The 27,706-nt window shown below is 45.1% G+C and overlaps 1 protein-coding gene across 2 annotated transcripts in view; it reads left to right on the top strand.

Annotated features, from left to right (window-relative positions):
- MDGA2 (MAM domain containing glycosylphosphatidylinositol anchor 2) overlaps window positions 1–27,487 on the top strand; it is a 192,767-nt gene extending 165,280 nt beyond the window's left edge. For both annotated transcript variants that reach the window (XM_021536048.2, XM_021536049.2), the window contains 7 exons: window positions 6,406–6,583; window positions 9,192–9,212; window positions 15,232–15,387; window positions 17,429–17,587; window positions 20,848–20,978; window positions 24,813–24,918; window positions 25,384–27,487. In XM_021536048.2, the coding sequence (XP_021391723.1) occupies window positions 6,406–6,583; window positions 9,192–9,212; window positions 15,232–15,387; window positions 17,429–17,587; window positions 20,848–20,978; window positions 24,813–24,918; window positions 25,384–25,472 (840 nt within the window). In that variant the 3' untranslated portion in view covers window positions 25,473–27,487. The remainder of the gene's footprint in view (window positions 1–6,405; window positions 6,584–9,191; window positions 9,213–15,231; window positions 15,388–17,428; window positions 17,588–20,847; window positions 20,979–24,812; window positions 24,919–25,383) is intronic.
- The last annotated feature ends 219 nt before the right edge of the window (window positions 27,488–27,706 follow it).

The raw sequence follows: 27,706 nt of genomic DNA, 5'->3' as shown, positions 1-27,706 counted from the left end.
GAAAATATAAGGAAGAAAATCCTTTATTGGCAGCACTGAGGTGGTTCCAACCTTCTGGAATAAAAATCTGCCCCATTTACAGCCCCATTTTGCTTTTCTGTCTCCTTTGGGAACCAGGATTCCTAAATATTCCAAGGAAAAAAAGGAGTTCTGACCCAGACAAACTTTCAGTGCTCCGAGTTGCCAGAGTGTGGATAGTTTCTGCTTAATTAATTACAGCATAATGCAAATAAACGCTCCGGAACTTCTCCCATTTTTCCTCAGAGCTACATAAATATTCCCAAACCACTGGAAAATTGTTGATCCAGCTTCACCAAGGTCAATTCCTCACTTTTGGAAAATTGTCATTCCAAAGTCTATTCCTCACCTGAGTTTCATCCTTATCTTTGTGAGGAGAAGGGCTTTGATCGTGAGACTTTTCTTCCTTTTCAAAAATTCCTTTTCCAACCAAATCCTGGTTCTTCTGGTAGCGGCTCCATCCCTGCAGCTGCTCCCAGCACCTCTGGCACCCGTGAAGACGTTCCCTTCCCACACTTTGCCTGTCCCCGAGGCCAGAATTCCATTTCTTCCCAACAAGCGACAGCGTTTGGCGGCTCCCGGCGTCCGCCGGGCCTGCGGCTCGCTGATTTTTCCCGTCAGCATCGGAAGCAAATTGACCCGGGAGACTTTTCCAGAGCAGCCAGGAAGGACGTGCAGCTCCGATCTCGGCGTGGCTGCTCCCAGCAGGTGACAGCGGGTGACACCTAGAAAAGGAGAGCTCCGCTGTGAAGGAGGCATAAAAATTCCGCTGGTCCCTGTAAACCAGGGAGCAGCTTGTTCCAGCGTGTTCCATAAAGGATTCAAGCCTCCACCTTTCCTTTATTCCCAGCCCTGGGAGCCCGCGGTGGCCGTGGGTTGGGAATGAGGATCTCTTCAAAGAGCCCCAAGCACGGCACGGCCCTGGCGCTTCCTCCTGGTTGGATTTGTGGGGATTTGTGACTTCTGCCGTCACTCAGCACGGAGCAGGGAATTCAAATATCCTGGGAAAGGGTTCCTGGGAAGGCTGAGCAGTCACTGTCTGGAAAACAGGATTTTTCTGTCGGTGCTGTGGCACAGATCCCACAGCCTGGATAAAGGGAGTGAGGGTGCATTTACTGACTTTCTGATTAAAGAATCCCAGATTCCCAAAATGCTATGGCTTGGAAGCCCAAATCCCACCCATTCCCATCCCTGCCCTGGCAGGGACACCTTCCACTGTCCCAGGCTGCTCCAAGCCCCAATGTCCAACCTGGGCTTGGACACTTCCCAGGATCCAGGGGCAGCCACAGCTTTTCCAGGAGAATTCCATCTCAGCTCCTCTCCACGCTTCCAGCCAGGAATTCTTTCCCAATATCCCATTTATCCCTACTTTCTCACAGTTTGAAGCCATTCCCCCTTGTCCTGGCACTCCAGGCCTTTATCCAAAGTCCCTCTCTCTGTCCCTGGGTTTGAAGTTGCTAAAAACAAGGATACAACATCCCCCTCCCAGCTCTGCAATCCCCCAAATCCCCATTTCTTTACCACGTGGACTGAAATATCCTAATGCAGAACTTCAAAGATCATGTATTACCATCCCTTGGGATGGAATTCCAGGAGCAGAGTGGATTTTACCCCAATTCTCCAGATTTTAGCAGATCTTGGTGCTGGAGTTTGATTTCACTCTGATAAGAAGGATCCCTCTCTCGATGCCCATTTCCCACCCTTGCCTTCAAACCCGGAGCTGTTTTCCACATTTCAAGAGGATTTCATTGTTGGCTCCGTGGCTTCCTTGATTTTTCAGCTTTCCCTGAAGTGTTCCCATCCCTTTGATCCTCAGATCTCAGACAATAAATCTGGCTCAGGACCAGCCGTTTCTGACACCTGAATTTTTCAGCTGTCAATTTGTAGCCCCTAAAATCTGCACCTCTAAAAATCTGCATTCTTGGATTCCACATTCCTTATTCCTAAAAGCTTGGGAATTCTGGTTTCTTTTAAAAAATGCGGGAGGGAAGATTTTTTTTTAATATATGTAAATTATTATTATTATTCATTATAAAATAATGAAATAATAAAAATGAATGGGAGGAGCAAGTCCAGGAGGATTGCTGATATAATCCTGCAAGAAGAAAGTCGATTACATGCCCAGGATTGTTCTCCTGGATTAGGAATGGTTTAATTGGGAAAGACTGTGCCCAGTGTTGAATGGGCTTTAGAGCAGAAAAGGAAGGCAAAGAGGTTTATCATGCAGCTGCCAAATCAGTGACTCCTGGAATATCCTGAGTGGGAGGGATCCCAAGGATCACCCAGCGCAACTCCTGTCCCTCCCCAGATGTTCCAAAAATCCCGCCCTGTCCATCCCTGGAGCGCTGTCCAAACCCTCCTGGAGCTCTGGCAGGCCGTGCCCATTCCCTGGGGAGCTGTTCCAGAGCTGATTCCACCCTCTGGGGGACGAACCTTTCCCTGAAATCCATCCTAAACCTCCCTTGGAATGTCCGAATTTCCTCCTGTCCTGGTGCTGCTCCCTGGGAGCAGAGCCCGGCTCCCACTTGGGACACTCTGGATCAGCCAAGGACCAAGCCAAGCCTCGCCTGCCCAGTCTGGGCTGGGTTTGAGCTGCTGGTTCCTGCAGGAGAGCAGGGAGCAGGACCAGCTCCACACGGAAAGACACGGCAGGGTGTGCGGCTCTGCTGGTTGTGAAAATATTAATTAAAGAGAGAAGTGTGGGGAAATGAGGGGAATTGTGTGAGGAGCAGCTGAGGGCAATGGGGTGGAGAGGAGGAGACTGAGGGGAGACCTCGCTGTGGTCTTCAGCATCCTCCTGAGGGCAGCTCCCGTTTCAGTTCTCTGGGACAGGCACAGGAACAGCCAGGGAATGTTTAGGGTGAATTTTAGGAAAGATTCTTCCCTCAGAGGGTGGAATCAGCGCTGGAAAAATCTTCCCAGGGAATGAGCACAGCCCTGAAGTGGCCAGAGCTCCAGGAGGGTGAATAACACCCTCAGGGATGCCCAGGGTGGGATTTTTGGGGGGAATCTGGGAGGGACAGGAGCTGCACTGGATGATCCTTGGGATCCCTTCCCATGCAGGATATTCCACAATTCCATGATTCTCTGCCATCAAGAACAGACCATCTTTTACAGCTTGCCTGAATCCCAGATATTTGCCACTGAGTCATTCCAAATCCATCCTTGGGAATGAAGATGACACAGGAGCCACTCCTGGATTACTCTGATTCTATTCCAGTCAAGATTATGAAAGAAAAGCAGGAATAACACAGATTTTCCCTAGGAATCTTCCCTCTGTGATGTGCAAATGGAACATTTGCAAATATTCCATGTGTCCATGAGCTGAACAGCCCAATTTTAGATATAAAACTTCCAAAGAAATCTCGTATTTTTTAAGGCAAATCTATCTGTATGGTTATAAATGGCAAAGAAATTACTTTAAACACTGCCACAGTTTTTTATGGAGTATCCAATGGATTCATTGATTTTGTCATTAATTTTTTTGTCATCAAGTAACAGTGTCATTAATTAAAGAGGTTCTTGTCCAGCTGGTGGAGTCAGTGAAGGAATTTGTGCTGGGAATCAATAGGCCACGACCAACGGAGTGAGGAGCTGTTTATTTTTTATGAACATATCCGAGCACACAAGGAATCAATCTTTAATCATCCCAGAGGATTGACTCCTCAGGAAATCCAGAATTCCAAGGCTTTAAGAGAATAGAGTTTTCCAACAAAAGACATTAAATAACCCTCCTGTTATTGGCAGCACCGAGGTGGTTCCAACCTTCTGGAATTAAAAATCTGCCCCATTTACAGCCCCATTTTGCTTTTCTGTCTCCTTTGGGAACAAGGATTCCTAAATATTCCAAGGAAAAAAAGACAAACTTTCAGTGCTCCGAGTTGCCAGAGTGTGGATATCCTCTGCTTAATTAATTACAGCAGAATGCAAATAAACGCTCCAGGAACTTCTCCCGTTTTTCCTCAGAGCTACATAAATTGCCAAACCACTGGAAAATTGTTGATCCAGCTTCACCAAGGTCAATTCCTCACTTTTGGAAAATTGAATTCCAAAGTCTATTCCTCACCTGAGTTTCATCCTTATCTTTGTGGGGAAAAGAGCTTTGATCGTGAGACTTTTTTCCTTTCAAAAATTCCTTTTCCAACCAAATCCTGGTTCTTATGGATATTCCAGCTCCGGACACAGGAATTGAGTTGCAGGGCTGTGTTTCATGATTGTTTCTTGTGGATTTTCTCTTGGTAGCCTCAGTCTTGGTTTTTTCATGGAAAAAAGGCTCAATGTTAGGGATGGGCTGCACAGGGAATTTTGGGAAGTGGTGATGAGGATTTGGCTCTTTCTCACCCAGGGGATTCCAGGGGAAACAGTTTTGGATGCTTCCAGCTTGGAATCAGAGCATCTCCAGCTCGGTGCTGGGGATAATAAAAATGTTTCCAGCATCCCAAGACATTGTAGGAATTAAATCCTACTTTTATGGAGTCCTGGACTCCATTTACTTTCAATTATTTCCATATTTTTCAGCCCAGGTTGTTGGTGTTTCCCAAGTTTGGGAAGCAGCTCCTGGGATTATGGCTCCATTTCCAATGCTGGATGGGTTTTCCAAGTGGGAAAATCAAAGCTGGGTTTGGCAGATCCTGAATTTCTTTATTTATATCAATATATTTATATATCTACAATTTATATATTTATATATTGATACCTTGATATATTTGTATATTGATATATTGATCTATTTATTTATTATGTATTTATATATTTATTTTGTAATTTTTATTTGTATTTTGTATATATTGATAAAATTTTATATATTTGTATATTTAAATATTAATTTTTATGTATTTATTTGTTCCACAGCATAGCTGGAAAATTAGGGTTGCTTTCCATCCAACGCAGCAACAATTTTCTGTTGTTTCAGATTTTTTCCCTCTGGTTTCCATGGTAAAAAATAAGGATTAGACCAGAGCTGGTGTTGATTGCAAGGGAAAAAAGAAAATCAAAATCTGTGTTGTTTCCTATGGAGAAATATCAATATCCAACCCTGGTTTTGAAGGGATAATCCTGAAAGGAAAAATCCAGTTTTTTTCCTTTCCAAAAGGAGAAAATAATGGAGATTTTATTGCATCTAGAAAGAAGGGCAAGAATTCAAAGCAGAGGCTGAATTAGATAGAAATTCATGTCTGCTCTGGGTAATTGCAATTTTTCATCATTAATTAATGAAATTCTTTGGGAAATCTCTGTTGCCTTATCCAAAGATGAGTTGGAATAGGGAATATTTTTAATTTTTGTCCTACAGTGCTCACAGATATCATTGACATAATGACATAAAATGTGGCTTAAAAAGATGAATTCTATTTATTTTTTAAAACTTAATCACCACAGACTGGCCCTTGCTCCTTGGCTGTAATCCCTGCCCGATGAGCATCCAAAATCCTCAGGAACTGGGGTAACACCCAACTTTTCCTGTCCCAAAACATGCCCAAGAGAGCTATCGGAGCTCTGGAAGAAATATTCCCAATTTTTGGTGTGTATTGTTACAGAAATTCTCCGGTGGGATAACTCAGGGAGTTCATTCCTTGTTCCATCTCTAATTCTTCCAGAATTTTGAAGGTTGCCCAGGGTCTGCTCTGCTTTTTAAGGTGAAGCCAAATCCCAAAATCTCTGACCTTTGAGTCCTTTGGATTCCAGGGTGGACAACAATTTTGAAAGGAAAAAGCGCTTTTCCTTGCAAAAGGAAAGATCTTTCAGATTTTTGACAAGCCAGTTTCAAGTGTAAAGCACAGATTTTTTTTTTTAACAATTGAGGATTTAAAAATTTTAAAATGCCACAAGACCCGCTAGGTGTTTCAGATCACCACAAACTCATCCTTGCTCCTTGGCTGTAATCCCTGCCTGCTGAGTGTCCCAAATCCTCATGAATTTGGGTTATGCTCCACTTTTCCTGTCCCAAAACACATCCAAGGGCCATTGGACCTCTGGAAGAAATATTCCCAATTTTTGTTGTGGTTTGTTACAGAAATTCGCCACAGTGGGATAAACTCAGGAAGTTCATTCCTTGTTCCATCTCTAATTCTTCTGGAATTTTGAAGGTTGCCCAGGTCTGCTCCCACACACTTTTCCTGCCCCAAAACCCACCCAAGTGCCATTTGATTTCTGTGGGGAAGGGAAGGAGTGCCCTCTGGAAGAAATATTCCGAATTTTTGGTGTGGTTTGTTACAGAAACATTCCATGGTGGGATAGCTCATGAAGTTCATCCCTTGTTGAATCCCTTGTTGTATTCCTCGTTGGTTCTTCTGGAATTTTGAAGGTTGCCCAGGTCTACTCTGCTTTTTAGGTGGAGCCAAATCCCAGAATGTCTGACCTTTGGATATTTTGGAATTTTTTGGATTGCAGGCCGGGCAGCAGCGCTGGTGGGAGCAGGAGATCACGGTGAACGGGAACATCCAGAAGGGGGAATTGATCACCTACAACCTGACGGAGCTCATCAAGCCCGAGGCCTACGAGGTCCGCCTGACGCCAATCACCCGATTTGGGGAGGGTGACTCCACCATCCGGGTCATCAAATACAGCGGTGAGGATCCAAAATCCAAGGAAAAGGGGGTTGGGAATGTTCTGGGTCACCCGGAATGGCGTGACTGTTCCCAGTCCTGGGATAATGTCATGAGCATGGTCATGGGCGTGGTCTTCAAAAGGATGGGGAGAAATGGGGACAGAGGAAAATCTTCACCTCTTGGATGATTCATAAAAAAAAACCATCCAACTAATGAAATTCTGGGCAGCCAAACCCCAAAATCCCATCCATTTTTTGTGGGAAATAAGGAAAAGTTGGAATAAATTAATGCCAGCTTCATGAAATTGGAGATTTCAAGTGGATCCTTGATGAGTTTTGAAGAAAAATTTGCAAATATTTTTTTCCCCCAGAACGAGCAGTTTTTATTTTAATGGGAATTATTGTTTTAAAATCTCAGTGACTATGCTCCTATGGAATATTATAAAATCTATACATTTATATAAGAAATAATGGAAAGGCTTTATAAATTTTCCACGTCATGAGTGTGGCCATCCCAAAAATGAAGGTGAGAAATGGGGACAGAGGAAAATCTTCATCTCTTGGATGATTCATAAAAACAAAAACATCCAACTAATGAAATTCTGGGCAGCCAAACTCCAAAATCCCATCCATTTTTTGTGGGAAATAAGGAAAAGTTGGAATAAATTAACATCAACTTCATGAAATTGGAGATTTCAAGTGGATCCTTGATGAGTTTTGAATAAAAATTTACTAAGGTTTTTTTTCCCCCAGAATGAGCAGTTTTTATTTTAATGTGAATTATTGTTTTAAAAACACCCCAGCGACTGTGCTACTATAAAAAATTATAAAATCTATAAATTTATATAAGAAATAATGAAAAGGCTTTGTAAATTTCCATCTCATAAGTGTGGCCATCCCAAAAATGAAGGGGAGAAACTGGGACAGAGGAAAATCTTCATCTCTCATAACAACAAAATCACCCAAACAAAATAATTCTGGACAGCCAAACCCCAGAATCCCATCCTTTTTTTTTTTTTTTTTTTGTGGGAAAAAAGGAAAAAATTGAATAAATGAATGCCAGCTTCATCAAACAGCATATTTAGAGTTGATTCTTGTTTTGAAGCATGAGTTTTAAAGAAAAATCTGCAAACAAAGTTGGTTTTTTTCCCCAGAATGAGCAGTTTTTATTTTAATGTGAATTATTGTCTTTAAAAAAGCAGCAGCTGTTTGTAGTCCTTTGCAAGATTATATAATCTATAAATTTATATAAGGAATAATGGACGGGCTTTATAAATTTCCCTCTAAAAGGTCACCCTGACAAAGATTAATCCACTTCAATTTAACAAGAAAAATACAATACCCATACATCGTGTTTGCTGTGTTCCCAGAAAGTCAATCCTCTGTTAAATCCCTCCAAATACTTATTTTGGGTGTTTATTTAATGAATAACTGAATTTCTCTTTTTATTTTCATTTTCTGCTATAAAAATTGAAATTAATGAGCAAGAAGAAGAAGTTGAAGGATCCCTAAATGTGACATTTCCATAATTCCTTGTTTTTCCCCATCTTCCTGCCACAAAGTTCCCACCAAAATGATAAAAGCTTCCCCTAAACCCATCCCATTCCCATCCCAAACTTCTCCAGGAGCATCCAACCTCCTTTACACGTTGTCCTGCAGCTGTGCTGCTCCAAAAATTAGATTTTTTTTTTTGTTTTTTTTTCTGGTTGTTTTGGAGGTTTTTCCCCCCAAGTTGATGATGCTGGATAAATTCAGCTTAACCACATTTATTTTCTTGCCTGCTTTGTGCCTGGGTGTGACACAGAGCATCATTTTTGCTCCGCTGGGAACAATCCAAACCGTGTGACTGGAGGTGACACCTGATGAGATTTTCCATCCAAACCCCCGCATTAATTACAAATCAAGCCTCAGTCAATGCAGCTGCCAGCGCATGCGGCTAATCCCAGGTTCAATCACTCGGGGATCCTGTAAAATTGAGGTTTTTTTGGAGAATCAGGGGTAATTTGTAGGTAAAAGATGTAAAAATTTGGTTTTTCAGGGAGATGACACTGGAGCAAATCACTGCTGGTGTTTCAGATAAAGTGGTGCTGATCTAGAGCTGGTGTGGAAACTCCAGACTGAATTTAGGATTTTGCTGAATCTTAGGCTGGGATTAAAGCAAGGAAGGGCAGCGAGAAAACCTGGAGTGATGCTCTGGCATTGTCAGATGTCCCCATTAACTGGAGATAAAATTTAATTTTGGATTTTCTGTGGATAAAATTCAATTCCAGCCCTGAGCTCAGCCTCCTTCTGCTGCCCACATGTGTGGGCCTGTGGCAGACGGGCCTTTTCCTAAATCATCCATCCTCAAATTTCTCCTTCTGCAAACAGAGCCGGAGAACAACCCCTCCTTCAGTCCCATTCCCAGGTTTTAGCATTGCAGAGATTCCTCTGGATTGACCTGGGAAGCCATTCCCATGCTTAGGATATTGTGGACATTGTGAAGGTTTGGATTTCATTCTCTTCCAACCTCTTCAGGTGTAAAGTAGATGAATTTCAATATTCAGCAAGAGGAAATTTAGGATAATCTGAATATTGATGAATCAGATTTTTTTCTTTGCATTAATTTTATTTTCCTTCTGTTTTCCAGCTCCGGTGAATCCACATCTCCGTAAGTATTTAAATTATGCATTATTTTATCTTTCATGCCATGAAGAACAGTCCTTGAATTGGTTGTCCCTCGCAGTTCAAAAGTAAATTCAAAGTATTTTAACTTCCAGGTGAAAAGTAAAGTTGAAGTATTTTACTTCCAGTTGCAGCCCGCGGGTGGCAGGAACCACCTGAAGGTGTCATTTGGGATTCCTTTTATTCCAACAAGGATAAAGGAAGGAAAATCACAGCTCCAGCTCATCTTTCTCACTGCCCCAGAGGCTTCACCCAAAGGAAAATATTTGTGGGATAAAATTCAGATCCAGCTGTGGTGGAGCAGCCCAGGAGGTGTTGAGGATGCAATGGGAAATCATGGAAGGGCAGGGACACCTCCCACTGTCCCAGGCTGTTCCAAGCCCCAATGTCCAGCCTGGCCTTGGGCACTGCCAGGGATCCAGGGGCAGCCACAGCTGCTCTGGGAATTCCAGCCCAGCCCCTCACCACCCTCCCAGCCAGGAATTCCTTCCCAATATCCCACCTTCATCCACCCTCCTTCATCTTCAAGCCATTCCCTGTGTCCTGTCCCTCCATCCTTGTCCCCAGTCCCTCCCCAGCTCTCCTGGAGCCCCTTCAGGCTCTGGAAGGTTCTCTAAGGTCTCCCCAGAGCCTTCCTTGTGGTTCTGGAGTTATTTCCACGCTTTTTAGGGCAGATTGACACCAAAACTAAAGGACGTTCTTCCCCACAGAGGTCCAGGAATCACAGATTTATTTCACAGAGAAATGGAGAGACCCCAAGTGGATCCTGGTTCTCCCCAAATTCTCAGGACACAGCTCCTCAGGCATGACTGGAAATGAGAACTCTGACCTGATCAGGCACAGGGATGTCCCAGGCTGGGAATGTCAAAGTCACACTTTGCTCTTCCACTTTTCCATGGGCACCAAATCCCTGCAAATATCCAGGCAGGAGATTGGGATGGAGCTTTGGCACATCCCGATAAAACCACCCTGTTCCCACAGTCCCACATCTCCCTACTCTATCACATTCTCCCAAATCCCAACAAATCCATATTTTCTGTCACAGCATGTTCTTGTTTTTAATTGCACATCCCAAAATTATTCCCACCTAAGGAATGAGGTCCCATCTTTCCTGCTGCAGGGCAGAGCCACCAGGCAGGAGCAGGCCCTGTTCCATTCCTCAGACTCACCTTTAAGCCTTTGTGTAAATTTTAAACTTATTTGCAGAAGATCTTGTCCAACATGTTAATAATTTAGCAGGGCTTAGCTCAAAGCTGCCAGGAGCTGCAGGAACCTCTCCCATGGAGCCTAACGAGCAGGGAGTGAAGCTCCTGATAATTAATATATTAAATCTAGGCTCTGATGGGAAGAAAAAATACAATCCCAAGTGCTTCACGCTCCTCTAGGATTTTGAGATCTCGAGCTAATTTTCCGAAAGTCTTGTAGGATCATGATGAAATGTGGGCGGCATCTGAATGGGAATAAGGAATGTGTCGGCTCAAGGGAGGGACTGGAAAGATTTTCCACCAAAGCTGCAGGGTCCCCAGGGTCACTCCTTTCAGGTGGCCAAAGCTATGGCAGAATTCTGCTCTGATTGCTTACCCTGAAGATTTTCTGAATATAATCCCATGGTAAGACATAAATCCTGGTCTGCATCCCATCTCCATTCCCCAAGGCCACCGCTGCCCCAGGGCCCCAAGTGCCACCTCCACAAAGGCTTGAAATCCTCCAGGATGGGCACTGCAAACCTCCCTGGGCAGTGCCAATCCCTGAGCCCCCTTTCCATGGGGAAATTCCTGCTGTGCCCACCCTGAGCCTGCCCTGAGCCTGAGGCCGTTCCCTCTCCTCCTGTCCCTGTCCCTGGAGCAGAGCCCGACCCCCCGGCTGTCCCCTCCTGGCAGGAGCTGTGAGAGCCACAAGGTCCCCTGAGCCTCCTTTGCTCCAGGCTCAGCCCCTTCCCAGCTCCTCAGGAACTCTCCAGCCCCTTCCCAGCTCCTCAGGAACTCTCCATTCCCTTCCCAGCTCCTCAGGAACTCTCCAGCCCCTTCCCAGCTCCTCAGGAACTCTCCATTCCCTTCCCAGCTCCTCAGGAACTCTCCAGCCCCTTCCCAGCTCCTCAGGAACTCTCCCAGGGTTCCAGCCCCTTCCCAGTTCCCTTGTCTGTACTTCCTACAAAATCCCTGTTGTTCCTAAACCCGTTGGGCCAATTTCTGGTTTTATTTATGGCGTGTGAACAAAGAGGAGGAGCTGTATCCAACCAAGACAAGATTCCTGACTGGAAACTGAAGTCCTGCTCTTCCTGCTTCACTTCTGGAATAATCCCATTCCCTGGATCCTGCCTTTTGATGCAATCTCTGTGATACCCAAGCAAGAAGCATCAAAAGACTTCAACTCTGAGGTGGAGCCTCACATCTCCACTTCATTTTTTATCACCTAACAGAAACCATTTAATGCAAACCAGAAGGATTTTAAATCAATTTGTACAATTAGAGGTCACCCCTGGATAATAGAAGAGAGGAGATGTTCAGGAGTCACATCCAACTTGGATTTTATGGGAATAGATGACACAAATCCGTGCTACAATGAAGGGTTTCACCTCCAGAACAGCTTCAGCTTTTGCCCTAATTGGCAAGGAAATTATTAATGACCTGAATCCACTTCCAGAGCTGCCGTGTGCCCTGACAAAAACCACCACTCTCATTAATGTTAATTAGCACCATCGTTAGGGCCATGGCTGGAGCACCTGTGGAAGAGCTGCTTGCTCCACCTGCCCTCCTGCTCAGCAATTAACAGCTGCAGACCATCCAGATCTATTTAAATGCTCCTACTAAAGCATGGAGCAAAGCCTGAGGAGCTTTTTGCCATTTTTCTTCTTCTGTCACTTTTTAAGGAGTGTTCAGTGCCAAGAACATTTAGCACTAACCTTTTCCAAGGTATTCCACATGAAATCAATGTTTGACTATTAAATAAATGGCAAACTTTGACTCTCTTTTTTTTTCCCATCTGGCCTGAATATTTATTTTATTTTTCTTCTTCACCTCAGGAAGAAATCTTTTGTTCTGCTGATGTGGAATTTCTTAATGAAGCTCTGAGGGCACAAGGTGTTTATGCACTTTTTAAGGCATTGGAGGGCCAGTGCAGAAAGTGCTGAATGGCTGAAAATCCTTTATTTTGTTCACTTTGCTCCAGGACTGGATCTGGGGATCAAAACTTTTCTCCTTCACTTAAATTTTGCCTTTTAATTTCATCTCTTTGTGTAGAAACAGCAACTTCTGTGTTGCAGGAAGATGTCAAAGTGGAGGTGGAAGCAAAATCCAGAAAATGTGGGGTAAATGAAGAGAATTTGGAGCTCAGGTGGTGTAAAAAGAATTCTTGGAGAGGCCCAGCTGGCACTTTGTTTAGAGACCTTTGTTTGAGTCCTGGAACATTCCAAGAGCCTTGGTGGCGTCTTGGAATTCCCTTCCCGGTCTTGGGATAAAGGCGGAGCTGTCGATCGGTCGCCGTCTCTCCTGAAGGGTTTGGGTGCAATCATGGAACCATCAAAGGATCAGGGACTGGTTTGGGTTGGTGGGACCTGAATCCCACCCACCCCTGCCCTGGCAGGGACACCTCCCACTGTCCCAGGTGCTCCAGCCCCAGTGTCCAGCCTGGCCCTGGGCACTGCCAGGGATCCAGGGGCAGCCACAGCTGCTCTGGGAATTCCAGCCCAGCCCTTCCAGGCAGGAATTCCCTCCCTGGTGCCCAGAGCAGCTCCCACCACGCTGAGGTTACCAGGGATAAGCAGAATCCCAGATCCTGCTCAGGCAGCAGTGAAGGAACCGTGCTTCGGGGAGTGAATTCTCCTGGGGGATCCGATGCTGTTGATGGATTTCCTGGGAAACCAAACCAGTCTGCTCGAGGTGCTGATGGCCAAGGAAGGTTCTGGGAGCTGCATCCCAGTGAGAACCTGGTTTTATAGGATAGGGTTTTATACTGGTGGCTCTGGAGTGGCACAGAATTCCAGGATGGATCAGGCTGGAAGGGACCACAGAAGGTCACTGGTGCCAGTCCCTGCCCAGGGCACAGGATTGTGTCCACGGGCTCTGGAATATCCCGGGAGGAGACTCCAGCCCCTCTCTGGGCTCTGCTCAGCGCTGGGCACTGCCCAGGGCAGGAGCTGTGCCTCCTGTGCAGGGAATTCCTGGGATCAGTCCCTGCCCGAGGCTCTGGGGCCATCGCTGGGCCTGGAGCAGAGCCTGGGGCTGCTCTGACCTCCTGCACACAGGGACAGACAGACAGGGACAGACAGACAGGGACAGACAGACAGTCAGGGACAGACAGGGACACCCAGGGACAGCCAGGGCTGTGGCCCCTCTCAGCTGGGTCTCCTCCCCAGGCTGAGCAGCCCCAGCTCCCTCAGCCTCTCCTGGGCATGGAGATGCTCCAGCCCTTCCTCATCCTCACACCCGTCCTCCGGACCAGCTCCAGGAGTTCCCTGTCCTTGCTGTCCTGCTGATCCCAGAGCTGGACGCAGCACTTCAGATGTGCCCAGGGCTGAGCAGAGGGGCAGGATCCCCCCTGACCTCCTCCCTGATCCCCCCTGGACCCCTTTGGGCTCGTGTTGTTCTTTGAGAAGGCAGGAGGAGAACCAGGAATATTTGGAAATCACTCCGAGTGCATCCTGTGGTTTGAAGTGAATTTTCCAAGCTTATTTCTGAGCCTGCAGCATCACCTGGGTGTTGCAGCACTAAGCTCCAGGTCCCTCTCTCCTCACTGATTAACAAGGAAGCTCCAGTGGCTTAAGTGGATTTTGAGTTCCCCAGAAGCCCAAACCTGCAAACATTTATCCACCTCCTCGGTTTAACAGGGATGAACAATCCCCCGACACTGGGGGTTTGAGTTTCTCCTGCCAATGAATATAAATTGCACCCCTCCAAGCTGACACCGTGTGCAGGCAGCTGCCTTCTCCCTTGAGAAGGGAGATTTCCTTCGTTTCTCAGATAAATCAATGGACTTTGCAGGAAGAGTAAACTCAGCAGGAATTGTTCATGCAGTGAAATTCAGCTTTTGCACGTTCTACTCCACGGGAACGTAAATGCTCTTGTAATGCTCTGAGTGAGAACTGAGCCTCCAAGCTGGGCTTTGTTTTGGTTCTTAAATTACAGGAGGAATTTCTCATCCCATCATCTCCCAGCAGGGCAGATCACTGGGATCACTGGGCTCTCACAATTCCATGCAGGAGAGGATCCCAGGAATCCTCCTTGGGGTTCTTGGCAATATTTTTATTCTTTAGACCTACGTGTTTACCACTTCCTTCAAATACACCACAGAAACCTCAGTAAAAATCCAGGACTCTGTAAAAGTCCAGGACATGATACAGGCTCCTCTCCTTCCCATATGGATTCAGATATTCCTCCCAGGAATTTGTTATGATAATCTGGTGGTGGGGACTCAATTCTCCTCCCGGTATCTCTCCATGTGCTGCAATGTCCTGATTTTTAGAGATTTCCTTCATGTCTATCCCAAAGCTCTTTTGCCTTATTGTGGCCACTTCTTCCTTTTCCATTCCTATTCAAATGAAGGATTATTTAGGAGATGCCGTTTGGAGATAATGTTTACAATTTGAAAAGCTGCTGTCTCTTATTCCCAAATCACATTAACCCACTCCCCACATTTTTCACCCCATATTTCATGTTTTATGGGAATGATTCTGTTCTCCGTGGCTTTTTTGAAATTTAAAAAGAGACAACACCTCTAAAAACCACAGTATATATCTGAATATGTCAGGAGGAGCTCTACAAAAAGATAAAAATATAATTTCAATTTCACCAGCACAAATTGATGACCCAGGTTTTTTTTGGGTTTTTTTTTTTTTGTTTTTTTTTTTTGTTTGTTTGTTTGTTTGTTTGTTTTTTTCTTTTTTTTTTTTTTTTTTTTTTTGTTGAGCCTGCTGCTAAAGAAAACTGTGGATAACTGACAAGGAATTTGAAAAATAAGGATCGGATGGAAAACCTTGACCAGTAAATTCCTGTTATTTGTTTTGGCAGGAGAGTTCCACTGTGGCTTTGAGGATGGGAACATTTGCCTTTTCACTCAAGATGACACCGACAACTTTGACTGGACAAAACAAAGCACTGCCACGAGGGACACGAAGTACACGCCCAACACGGGGCCCAACGCCGACCGCACCGGCTCCAAGGAGGGTAAGATCCAGCAGGGAGGAATTTGGGACAAGGGAACTGACCAGGACTCGCAATTCAGCCATTTCCTATCATGGAATCCCATAAGGATTGGGATAGGAAAGGATTTAAGTTCATTTTTTCTCACCCCTGCCCTGGCAGGGACCCCTCCCACTGTCCAAGGCTGTCCCAGTGTCCAGCCTGGCCTGGGACACTGCCAGGGATCCAGGGGCAGCCACAGCAAATCTGGGAATTCTATTTCAGGTCCTTCCCACCCTCCCAGCCAGGAATTCCTTCCCAATATCCCACTTAAATCCACCCTCCTTCATCTTCAAGCCATTCCCTGTGTCCTGTGCCTCCATCCCTTGTCCTAAATCCCTCTCCAGCTCTCCTGGAGCCCCTTTGGGCCCTGGAAGGGGCTCTGAGCTCAGAACAAAATCCTTCAAGGATTTCTAGAAGGAATTACCAGTGCTGAGGAGTGACAGGTCCCAAAGCACAGCCCCTGATGGTGCCATTCCCACCTTGCCTCATTTTTATTGTGCCATTTTCAAAGCAATTCCCTTCACATTAAACTCTAGTGGGGCAATCTGGCTCATCTTAAAATATTCTCCTGCTTGATGTCATTTAAGTTCTCCCTTGGGCTCTCTTAGCCCATCACAACGAGGTGGTTTTTGCCCCATTTTTGCTTTGGCTGTTGTTCAAAAGTGCAATTTTCAATCTGCTGCCCCTGTTAAGGTGTGCTCCTGGCTGCAGTGGGGATTTGCATTTGAAAAGTCCAACACATCGAGCTGAATTTATCCAGACCCACAGTAATTCCTGCTATTTTATTGTGTGCACTTCCAAAGGGGAAAAATTCATCCTGCACCACATTCATTTGGTTGGATCAATTCAATAATATCTCTGTGGTTGGCACTTTCAGGAATGGAATAAATTGATATTGTCTTCTTTGGGATTGACATGGCAAGTTAAAAATAGTCCTTGAAAGGTTTCCATCATGATATTTTCCCTTTATTTTACAATTCATGTTTCAATGAGGGGGGACAAATTCCCCCCCTCAGGACTGCAGGCTGAACCCCCTCAGATTTTGTGCAAAGATTCATCAGTTTGGAGATGTTTTCCAACACTGGCTTGCTTCCTGGATTTTAGTTTTCATGGAAAACACAGCTTTGGAGCAGAATTTGGAAACACAGGGGCTTCATGTAGGAAAAAATGAGTCCCAGAAATGACATGGTGGGAGATAGAAGTAAAAAATTATCAGGATGCTTGATAATTTCAAGGTGTTCCTGCATTTATCTGTGTTGGACATTGAGGGCCTCATCCCAGTGATTTCCCTTTGGATTTTTCCAGGCTTTTACGTGTACATTGAGATGTCCCAGGTGTTGAGGGCCTCATCCCAAGGATTTCCATCTGTGTGGGGTGTTGAAGGCCTCATCTTAAGGGTTTCCCTTTGGAATTTTGCAGGTTTTTGCATGTACATCAAGACATTCTGGATGTTGAGGGCTTAATCCTAAGGATTTCCTTCTGTGTAGGGTGCTGAAGGCTTCATCCCAAGGATTTTCTTTTGGACTTTTCCAGGTTTTGACATGTACCTTGAGACATCCCAGATGCTGAAGGTGTCATCCTAAGGATTTTCTTCTGTGTTGGGTGTTTAAGGCTTCATCCCAATGATTCCTCTGTGGATTTTTCCAGGGTTTCTCATGTGCACTGGCATTGAGGGCCTCATCCCAATGATTCCCCTTTGGATTTTTCCAGGTTTTTATATGTACACAGATGTTGAAGGCCTCATCCCAACGATTTCCCCTTGGATTTTTCCAGGTTTTTACATGCACACAGACACCGAAGGCCTCATCCCAATGATTGCCCTTTGGATTTTTCCAGGTTTTCACATGTACATTGGCATTGAGAGCCTCATCTCAGTGATTCCCCTTTGGATTATTCCAGGTTTTCACATGTACACAGATGCTGAAGGCCTCATCCCAATGTTTTCCTTTGGATTTTTCCAGGTTTTTACATGTACACAGATGCTGAAGGCCTCATCCCAATGGTTTCCTTTGGATTTTTCCAGGTTTTTACATGTACATCGAGACATCCCGGCCCAGGCTGGAGGGGGAGAAGGCCAGACTCGTCAGTCCCGTTTTCAGCGTCGCTCCCAAAAATCCCTACGGAGCCACCAACACGGCCTATTGCTTCAGCTTCTACTATCACATGTATGGACAGCACATAGGTGAGAGAAAGCCAATTCCTTTGGGAAAAATAGCTGGGAAAACTTCCTCTTGTTTGAAGGAAAAGCATGGGAAGAGCGCCAGCTCCCCTGGGAGCCTGCCGTAACCCAGGGAGGTTCCTGGGGGCATCCAAATGGTGGCAACATTCTGTTTTCCACTAATCAGGAATTTGTAGGAAGGAGGAATTTCCCTCTTGGAAGTGTTTCCTGCATGAGGGAGATTTTGGGCAGGGAATTGCATGGGAATCCCATTGATCTGAATGGGAATTTTGGAGGCTGGAAAGGGAAAAGTTGATTTTCACAAGGATTTTTCCTGATTCTAATGGGGTGTTTTAAGCATTCCTGAGTAGAATCAGGATCAGGCAGGGACCAGCTGCATTCCTCAGGTGTTTCTTGTGGAAAAGTCATGGAAAAATTGCCCAAAAGCCACAGGAATATGGATTTTCAAGGACCATCTGTGAGTGTTTCAGGCATTCCTGATGGATTCAGGATCCGGCAGGCAGCGGCAGCATTCCTCATGTATTTCTTGTGGAAAAGCCACAGAGAATTTGCTCACAGATTGCAGGAATACAGATTTTCAAGGAGTGACTTTGAGTGTTTTTGGCATTCCTGACTGGGTTCGGGATCAGGCAGGGAGCAGCTGCATTCCTTCGGTGTTTCCTGTGGAAAAGTCACGGAGGATTTGCTCAAAAATGGCAGGAACATGGAATTTCAAAGGATATCTGTCAGTGTTTTAAGCATTCCTGACTAAATTCAGGATCAGGCAGGGAGCAGCAGCATTCCTCATGCATTTCCATGGAAAAATCATCAAAAATTTGCTCCAAAGCCACAGGAATTTGGATTTTCAAGGAGTATCTGTGAGCATTTCAGGCATCCCTGATGGATTTGGGATCAGGCAGGGAGCAGCTGCATTCCTCATGTGTTTCCTGCAGAAAAGTCATGAAAATTTTGCTCACACGCTGCAGAAATTCAGATTTTCAAAGGGTACCTGCCAGTCTATTTTTACTCCTGCCTCTTTCAACACCCACATTTAATTTATTTTTGTGGTATATATTAAAAAAAAAAAAAAAAAAAAAGAAGTGGGAAAATATAAAAGCCCAAACAACAAAAGTCCAATTTTTAGAGGCCCTTTGTTGGTTTTTTGGTGCTCCCAGTGTGCCAAGAGTTTTTCCAATGTCAGAGTGACCTGGTTTGAAGTATTTTTATCTCTATTTCAAGGGCAAACTCATCCTCCCAGAGAGTTCTGTGCTTGCTCTGTCCGAGCTCCCCCTGCCCCCAGGCAGAGCTCAGATTTTAAGCGGAGCAGACAGGAGCACTCAGGTTGGATATTATTATTTTTTTTTTGTCTCTGTGCTGCAGGAAGGGGGATGCAGCTCCAGGTTGGAATTCTCCTGGCTCTTTGCTGGGTTTTTTTTTATTGGAAGGAAGGGATTCAGCCACTCCATGCTGAGAGAAAATATAGAAATTGCAATGTCTGGTCATATTCTGGTTGTTTATTTATGGTGTGAAGAACAAACTACAAACATCAAGGGTCAAAGAGTGTTTCTGTACTCTAAAAGTTAGAAAACATCCTAAAAGTTTTATTCTACTTCTTATTACTCTTCCTTTTAATTACTATTAATAAATTTCTCTTTATACCCTGCTAAAGTTTTAAACCTACTTTACCTTTCTCCTAATCCTACCTCACAGCACAAGTAAGTAAATTAGTAATTAACCAACACTGAACCTCCCACACTCATTAATGCATTAACCAAAAAAATCTTAGATTAGCAAACCAAAGCCACGACACATATAAATATATAAATGAAGATAAGTAAATAAAAAATTTTAAATATTAATAAAATAAAATAAAATTGAAATAAAATAAAAAGAAATGAAATAAAATAAAATAAAATAAAATAAAATAAAATAAAATAATATAAAATAAAATAAAATAAAATAAAATAAAATAAAATAAAATAAAATAAAAATATAGGCCTCATTAGTACATATAAATAAATAGAAAATAAATAAAAATAAATAAAAATAAATATAAATAAATCAATAGAAATATTTGGAGGAGGGATGAGCAGCATTCCCAGCCCTGCTCCAAACCTCTGGGCTGGGCTTAAGGAACCCCTTTGCAATCTCTTTCTGCTTTAGGTCTTTCCCTGCTTTGTGTGGAGGCAGAGCCCGACTTTCCTCTCCAGATCCCGTTTCCTTTGTGCCCATTCCTGCATTCCAGGGGGGATCAGGGAGCTGCTCCTGATTCTCCCTTCCCAGCTCCTTCAGGGAAGATGGATGATCCCATTCCGGTCCCATTCCGGTCCCATTCTCTCACCCTGGTGAAAAGGCCATCAGGGGAATATTTCTTGCTCCATTAAATCTCCAACCTGATGTTTTCCAAGGCTCCAAGTTTGGCTTTTGCTGGAAATAAGCAGTGCTCCAGAGCAGGTGCAGATCTGGGAGCTTTCCTTGGAATTTTTGGGATCTGCTGTGCCAAGCATCTCAATAAACGCTGCTCCTGTGGGAATTTGGCTGTTTGAAAGTCCCAGATTGTGAGAAATACACTGAATTTACAGAGCACAAAGAGACCTCAGTGCCCCACACACCTGCAGGCAACCACGGTGGCAAATGGGACCAAACCCCCCAAATCCTGTGAATTAATGAACCTAGAGAGATTAAATTTAGGTTTTTTTGGTGCACCAAGAGAATCCGGTTCTGTTCGTACCTGCAGGTGACCCTGGTGTCAAAAATGTCCATGCTGGCACCAGTTACTTGCTGGAGGGCAAAGGTGCAGCTCTGGGGGGTTTTCCTGCACAGGGAGGAATTTTGGAGGTTTTTGAACTCAGAGGATGTTGTTGTCCTCCAGAAATATTCCTGAGGGCATCCGGCCTCTCCCTGAGATTGATCTGCTGGGAAACTCCAGGAGTTCAGCAATGGGCAAAGTTTTAATAAGCAAGAATTCAGCACAAAACAACCAAATTGCTGATTTTGCCCTGGATAAGGAGGTCTAATGCCATTTTCTTGCTCTAAACCACAGAAAATTCACATTTTGCCTGTTTTCCCTGGAATTCCTATGCCTTGCCTGAGCTGCAGAATGAGTGCTCAGTTCCCCTCTGCGGGGAGCTCCCATCACCACTTCCCAGAATTCCTGAATTTAAAAGGTTTTTAATTTACTCCAGGAAACTTCCACACCTCAAATCCATGGAAAATGGGTGAGGAGGGCGCTGCAGCCATCCAGGCAGAGCCTTCCCAACTCCAGTTCTCCTGCTGTTTTCCAGGAAGTTTGAACGTTTACCTGCGGCTCAAAGGCCAGACTGCCATAGAGAACCCCTTGTGGTCCTCGAGTGGGAATAAAGGACAGCACTGGAACCAAGCCCGGGTGAACATCAACCCCCCCACCTCATTCCAGGTGAGGCTGGCACCTCCAGGAACTGGGAATTTGGGGCTGGGAGGGAGACTGGGATTATTGACCCCTTTCTTTGGGATTTCCCAACTCTGAAAGCTGCTCATGGACGGTAATTGCTTTCCTTGAGTGTCACAATGCTTGAACTCAAAACACTTTCCAGCTTCCCAAAGATGCTGGGAGCGATTCCAGCAGGTTTTGATTTCAGATTAGCAAGTGGAATATAAAATTATTCGCTGAGAGAAATTACTTAGGGCCCCTGTGTTGCAGGTTTTTGGAAAATACATGGATTTCCTGCAGGAAAATGAACGATCTGGGAGCATGAGACACGGGGGGCTGTGACAGGTTTTTCACACATTTCCTGCTGGGGTTGACAGGGAGGTGCTGATGGATCTTTAGGGGCAGTCCTCAGGCACACTGGGAGCTGTTTGGAACTGGAACACTCCCAAAAAAGCAGCTGCTGCCAGCAGATCCTGCTGTGGGCGAGGCTGGGAATGTCCTCAGGGAATGTGGGAGTCAGGAGCCATGCCCTGAGTGCAGCGTTCTCCTCTGAGCCCGCTCTGTCACTTCCAGCTCTCCTAGGGGAGAAAATGTATTTTTGGGAGAAAGTCACAGGCTGAAGTGGATTTGAAGTGACCTTGCATCCCATCCCATTAAATCCCATCCCATCCCATCCCATCCCATCCCATCCCATCCCATCCCATCCCATCCCATCCCATCCCATCCCATCCCATCCCATCCACTCCTATCTTATTCCACACCTGCCACAATCCCAGGGTGCTCCAAGACCCAGTGTCCAACCTGGCCTTGGAAGATTCCTTCAGTGCAAATCCAAACTGCTATTCTGTTGGGTTCCATTTCCCACTTTGGATTTTCAGGGTATTCCTGATCCTGACCCTTGGTTTTTATTTCCATGCATGAGAGGCATTGGCAGGAGAGAAATGGTTTGGGGTTACAGAGCAATTCCAAGGATGGGAATTAGAGGAAAATTGAGGGAGAGGGAGAGGTGAAGAACAGCGGGACATGAGAGAGCTGGGAATGTTCCCCTGGAGAGGAGAAGCTCCAGGAGAGCTCAGAGCCCCTGGCAGGGCCTGGAGGGGCTCCAGGAGAGCTGGAGAGGGACTGGGGACAAGGATGGAGGGACAGGACCCAGGGAATGGCTCCCAGTGCCAGAGGGCAGGGATGGGTGGGAGATTGGGAATTGGGAATTCCTGGCTGGGCTGGAATTGCCAGAGCAGCTGTGGCTGCCCCTGGATCCCTGGCAGTGCCCAAGGCCAGGCTGGACACTGGGGCTGGAGCAGCTGGAACAGTGGGAGGTGTTCCAGACTGGGAAGTTTGATGGGAACAAAGTGCCAGGAATGAAGAGGAATTGCAGAGCTCAGGAACACTCAGAGCCCAGGCCAGGCACAGAAAATTGGAGTTGTTGGGTTTTTCATTGGTGAAGTCAGGATAAATCCAAGAATTCTGAAGAGTGAAGGAGAGAGAAGTGATTTAGTATCTGAACATAATAAATGACCTGGGAAAGGGAAGGAAGAGATGGATTTGAGAGGGTTTTGGAGACCTGGAAGAGCTTTAAAAATCAGGGAAGAATCAGACTCTTGGGCAGGGAAGTGCAAAGGATTTGCAGCAGCAGCAGTCCAGAGGAGTGGAGGAGAGAGATTCCAAAGGGAAGCTCCTCTCCTTGGCTGTTTTTCACCTTTTACATTGTAATGTTTAAAGGTTTCATCATAAAATAAATGTAAAGCTCTGACCAAACATAACAAATAAATGTCAGAGCTCTTGGAGCCTTAAATTATCTTCTTTTCAGCATCTCTTGCACCACAGCAAATTTTATTTTCCATTTAGGCATGTAAGTAGGAAGGAATATAAAGCTCCAAGTTAAATTTAAGGAGAGGGAATTGAAGTGAATCTTTGCAGTAAAACACTGCAGTGACATGGAAATTAAAACTTTTTATAGGGTAATTTATAGGGGTAAAAGATTTTATACCTTGTCAGTCGCTGTGATATAGAACAAAGCTTATGTCATGAGGATCTGGGAGGACTGCAGTGCCTTAAATCTCAAAAAAGTTCATAAATCTAGCTCAGATATTCAGATACTTTTAAGAAAGGAACACTCCAGAAATATAGAACCCCACAAAGAGAGGGACACGTTGGTTCTGTCATCCAGAAAATGTCAATTTTAGTTCAGGTTTGAGCAGCAGGACGTGGAGATGGTGTGAATGATTTGGACTGGATTTATTGCTGGTTTAGGATCTGAATATTGCAGTGTCCAAATAAAAATTCCAGGATTTATCATGAAGGATGAGCAGTTCCGGTGCCACCCGCTCATTGTGGAGCTCAGCCCACCCAGATTTGGTCACTTGGTGTCCAAAGAATTCCAGCATCAGCAGGATTGGCTGGGAACATCCAGGTTTGCAGCCCTTGGCCCTGCAGGATTCCCAATCCCAAATCCCAAAACTGTTGTGGAGCTGCTTTAGGATTTATCTCCGTGTTTGAATGATCTCGGTGCTTTCACTCGCCCATCCAAAAGGGAATATTCCCAATTTTCAGGCTGGAGGTGAGACCAGTTTGCCCCAGTTTGCCCAGTCTCCAGAAGGATTTTAATCCCTTTTTCAGGTCGATCTGCACCAAACTGAAACCTCTCAGCTCCCCACTTTTGGGGGTGTTAATGTCACCCTGAAATCCCACCCAGTGGGATTGTCCTGGGACACCCCAAGTGCCCAGCAAGGAAAGGGAGAAGGGTGAGGGGGGCACTCAGGGGAGGGTAAAAATCTGCCTGAGGTCCTGTGGAAAAATCAGAAAATCCCAGACTGGTTTGGGATGGAAGGGATTAAAAATCCACTTATCCCAGCCCTGCCATGGGCATGGACACCTTCCGTATCCCAGGCATATCCCAGCCCTGTCCAGCCTGGCCTTGGACACTTCCAGGGATGAGGCAGATGCTGAATCCCCCCAAAGCATTCTGGAGTGGCCTTTTGGGATCATAATTCCATTCCATTAAGAGCAGAGTGACCTTTCCTGTACCCCTATTCTCCAGTTCGATGCAGTATTTTTAACAACAGCTGTCCAAAAGCTTAAAGGGTATTTTTCGGGATACTGATCGGGAATTCTGCTCAATTGGCACCTCCTGCCCATCCCTGGGAGCTGCAGGCTGGGTTCTGCTCCGTGCCCTGCCAACTCCTGTGCTGTGATTTGTTCTGAGTGTGGAGCAACCCCTCTCTGAGGGCCACCGAAATCACTGCCAAATGCAGCTTTTAATTAAATGCTGCCTGTTGTGTTTGGACAGAGCCCTTTAGGCTGGAAATTGTTTTCCATTGTCAGGAAAAATTGGACTTTCAACTCCACTGATTGGTGTTGTTCCTGCTGCCAAGGAGCAGGGGCTGGATTTTGGGGGAGGAGACGTTTTCTCCTCGAGATCAGGCACAATTTCCTCTTCCAGCAGTTTGGTTTCAGACAAGTAATATTGGAAAGAAAAATATCAACAGGCCGTTAAAATCCATCAGCAGAGGTTGAAGTTCATCTTAAGCTGGAATAAAATTTCTACTGTCTCCCTCATTGTGATAAAACTCATCCCAGTTTCCCTCTGAGAAACCATTCCTAGATGGAATCAAAGCTTCTAAACCTGATGAGAACCCACGTGTTGGGAAAAATAGATCCCAGCATGGAATTTACTTCCACAATCTGAAATTAGATACTTGCATATGTCTTCATTTTAAGAAAAGTCCTTTCTTTTTGTGCTGGTTGAGATTTTAAGATCTGATCTTCTGGACATTTTTTATTTATCCTCCTCTGCTCCACTGGATGTTTTAATTTCCCACCCTCTGATGTTCTTTTTCCCAGCTCATCTTTGAAGGGATCCGTGGCCCTGGAATCGAAGGGGACATTGCTATTGACGATGTGTCCATTGTGGAAGGAGAGTGTATGAAATCAGACCAACCGGCCAACAGTAAGTGGCTCCTCCCCACAAGCTCCTTCCTGTCTTTCTCCTTCCCAAATGGATCTTTTCCAGGTTCAAGGTGGAATGTTGTCCTTGGGAATGCTTTTCTCAGGTGGGAAGATGTTGGGTGGGTGTGAGGCAGAGGTGAGAGCGGTGGGTGAGGCTGGGCTGGATTTGAGATCCTCAGGCAGATAAAACAACATCAAAACAATGCCCAGCGGGCCCAAAAAATGTGGAATCCACAGAAATCACTGCTGTGATTCCCTGAGGGCTCTGTCTCATCCCTCCACCCTATGTGTGTGTTAAAACAGAGGGAACTACACAGCCAGGTGGATTTTCATCCCAGTTCCTGCTCCATCCCATTGGTGAGCGTTGTCCTGGTCCCCTTGTGGTGGGAGGTGAGTTTGGAACACTGTAGCAATGCTGAGGAGGTGTGGGCACCTCTTTAATTCTATTTTTCTCCCCTTTTTGCAGATCTACGATCAGGTGCTGTTGGACCATTAGCACATATACGACTTCTCCCACTCCTCATCCTCATGTCTGTCTTAAGTCATCAGAGGTGACCTTATCCTGGCAGAGGCTACAAAAGATTCACCAGGCACTGGCATGAAGAAAGAGTCTTTGTAAAATGGACATTTCCAAACAAACTACCAAAGATTCCTGACTGACTGACTCGAAAGCTAAATAAATACGTAAATAAATAATTTAAAAATTAAAAAAAAAAAAAAGCAGATTAAGAAAGCACTGGGGACTTGAAAAGGCATCACGGGAGCGGAACTCACTAAGAACCAAGCTTGAGACCGAGATCTGGCCTAAGTAAGGAAGAGACCTTCAGGTGCTTTTGTGGTCACTGATGAATTCAGCATCATCTGGTTGAACTCTCGGCAAAGAGCTCTAGAAACCCTTGTCAAAGCACAAAGTCATGGCTGGTTTTGTTTCAAATGAATCGTTTGCTTGTTACCATGGAAACCGAATGGCCTGCCAAAAATAAAAAGAGGAAGGAGAGAGAGAGAGGAAATACAAACACAGAGAGAGAGAGAAACACCTCACTGTAAACAGGGTACGTGAAGAGCTGGCATTCATTTTCCCTTCCCGAAGGTTTTTAGCGTAGAGTTAAACAAATGTCAGCCCTTTCTACTTCGGCTGTCACCTCCCCTCGAGGATAACCCGGAATCAGAGCTGTTTGCAGACATTCCCGTTTCATTCCTCACGGCTCTGCTTGGTGACTGTGTGCTGTCTCCTTTTGCATGCATTCCCACCCAGGATGTGCCACCTGGGCTTTCATTTGTCACAGGCTTCACTGGGAGTTTGCTCGCAGCTGCTGGAAGATCCCTCTCCCCTCCCCACCGGAGTCATCAGCTCTACGGAAGTGAAGAAACCAAACCACCGTCTTTTATAAATTGCCATGGAAACCAAGTGCCTTCAATGAAACAAGCCTGATTTCAAAAAACAAAAACAAAAAGAACGAACAAAACATATATATATATATATATAAATATATATATATAAAAAATAAAAAATATTATAATAAATGTAATAACGATGATTTCAACACGGAAGCTTTGCACTGCTAAAAGCGTGGGTTGTGCAAACTCTTTTCTAAACAAACTCTGGAGCCTGGGTGTGCAGGCAAGGAGACAGAGCCGCTTCTGGAGAAGGATGGATGGACCTAAGCTGCTGTGGAAAGCCTTTGGGATGAGATCCGTGCTGTGTGACCTTCCAGACAGCCATGGCCTTTCAGCTTCTTATCCATTCGGAACAGCCCCCGGTGGTGCTGCCGACGGGAGCAGCACTTCTTGTCGTCGTCGTCGTCGTCGTTTCAGGTTCTCCAGTGGGTCAACCAGAGGAACAAAGGTGGTTCAGACACACACTTGGTGCAGAAGGTGGTGAAACACAGGATGATTTTCTTACTCTCCCCTCCGTTGGGATGGCTCCCGACATCTGGAGCTCCGGACGCTCCGAGGGGGCTCTGCCTCTGCCCCGGAGCCAGACTCGGTGCAGAGGGCGAAAGATTATTTTGTTATTGTAGCGAAATTCAAAAAACAAACAACAAAAAAAAATCTAAAAAAAAAAAAAAAATTAAAAATATTCCACTTTTACAAGGAAAAAAAAAAGCAAACAAAAGCTGTACAAAATGGGTTCGAGCTACCCGAACACATGCCGGTTTTCCACTGCATTGTAAAGTTCCCTTCCAGTTGGTTATGAAATTTGAAGACCTTTTTCCTTAAATTAGCTCAGCTTTTAACTTCATTTAAAAAAAAAAAAAAGACTTTTGTCTAAAGAAGAGTATTATTATTATAATTATAATAATTATTATTATTATTCTGTGTTCTCTCGACACCCTAGGATTAAAAGCAAAACCTGATATGCAAATAATTGGAGTACAAATGTGAAAACAAACAAAAGATGAGTATAATAATTGCAAATATGAGTATAAAAAGCACAACAAGATGCAGTAAAACAATGACAAGGCTTGATTTTTTTTATTCTGTAGAGAAATGTTTGTGCAAATTCAGTAATTCCACTGAAGAGATAATTTTCCAGCTCTGTTCAATAAAGCCTCTTTCCAGGTAAGGCAGCCCCGTGGTGAGTGTGTTTGTTGAGATGCTGGCAGGGCTTTCCTTGGTCAACTGGTGTCACCTGGAGCTGTACTGGTCCATACTGGTGGCACCTGGGAGCTGGGATGTTCTTGGCTCCCTGGTTTTTAGGGATTTTTGGTGTCTTTAAGTTCCTGTGCTTGGAAAACGGTTGGAACTCCGAGTCAGGACATTTTCAGAGAACCGCAGGATGGTTTAGG

This window comes from Lonchura striata, chromosome 6 (genome assembly GCF_046129695.1).
Source record: "Lonchura striata isolate bLonStr1 chromosome 6, bLonStr1.mat, whole genome shotgun sequence".
Lineage (NCBI taxonomy): Eukaryota > Metazoa > Chordata > Aves > Passeriformes > Estrildidae > Lonchura > Lonchura striata.
Note: the sequence above shows the minus strand (reverse complement) of the source record. Positions and strands in the feature narration are given on the sequence as shown.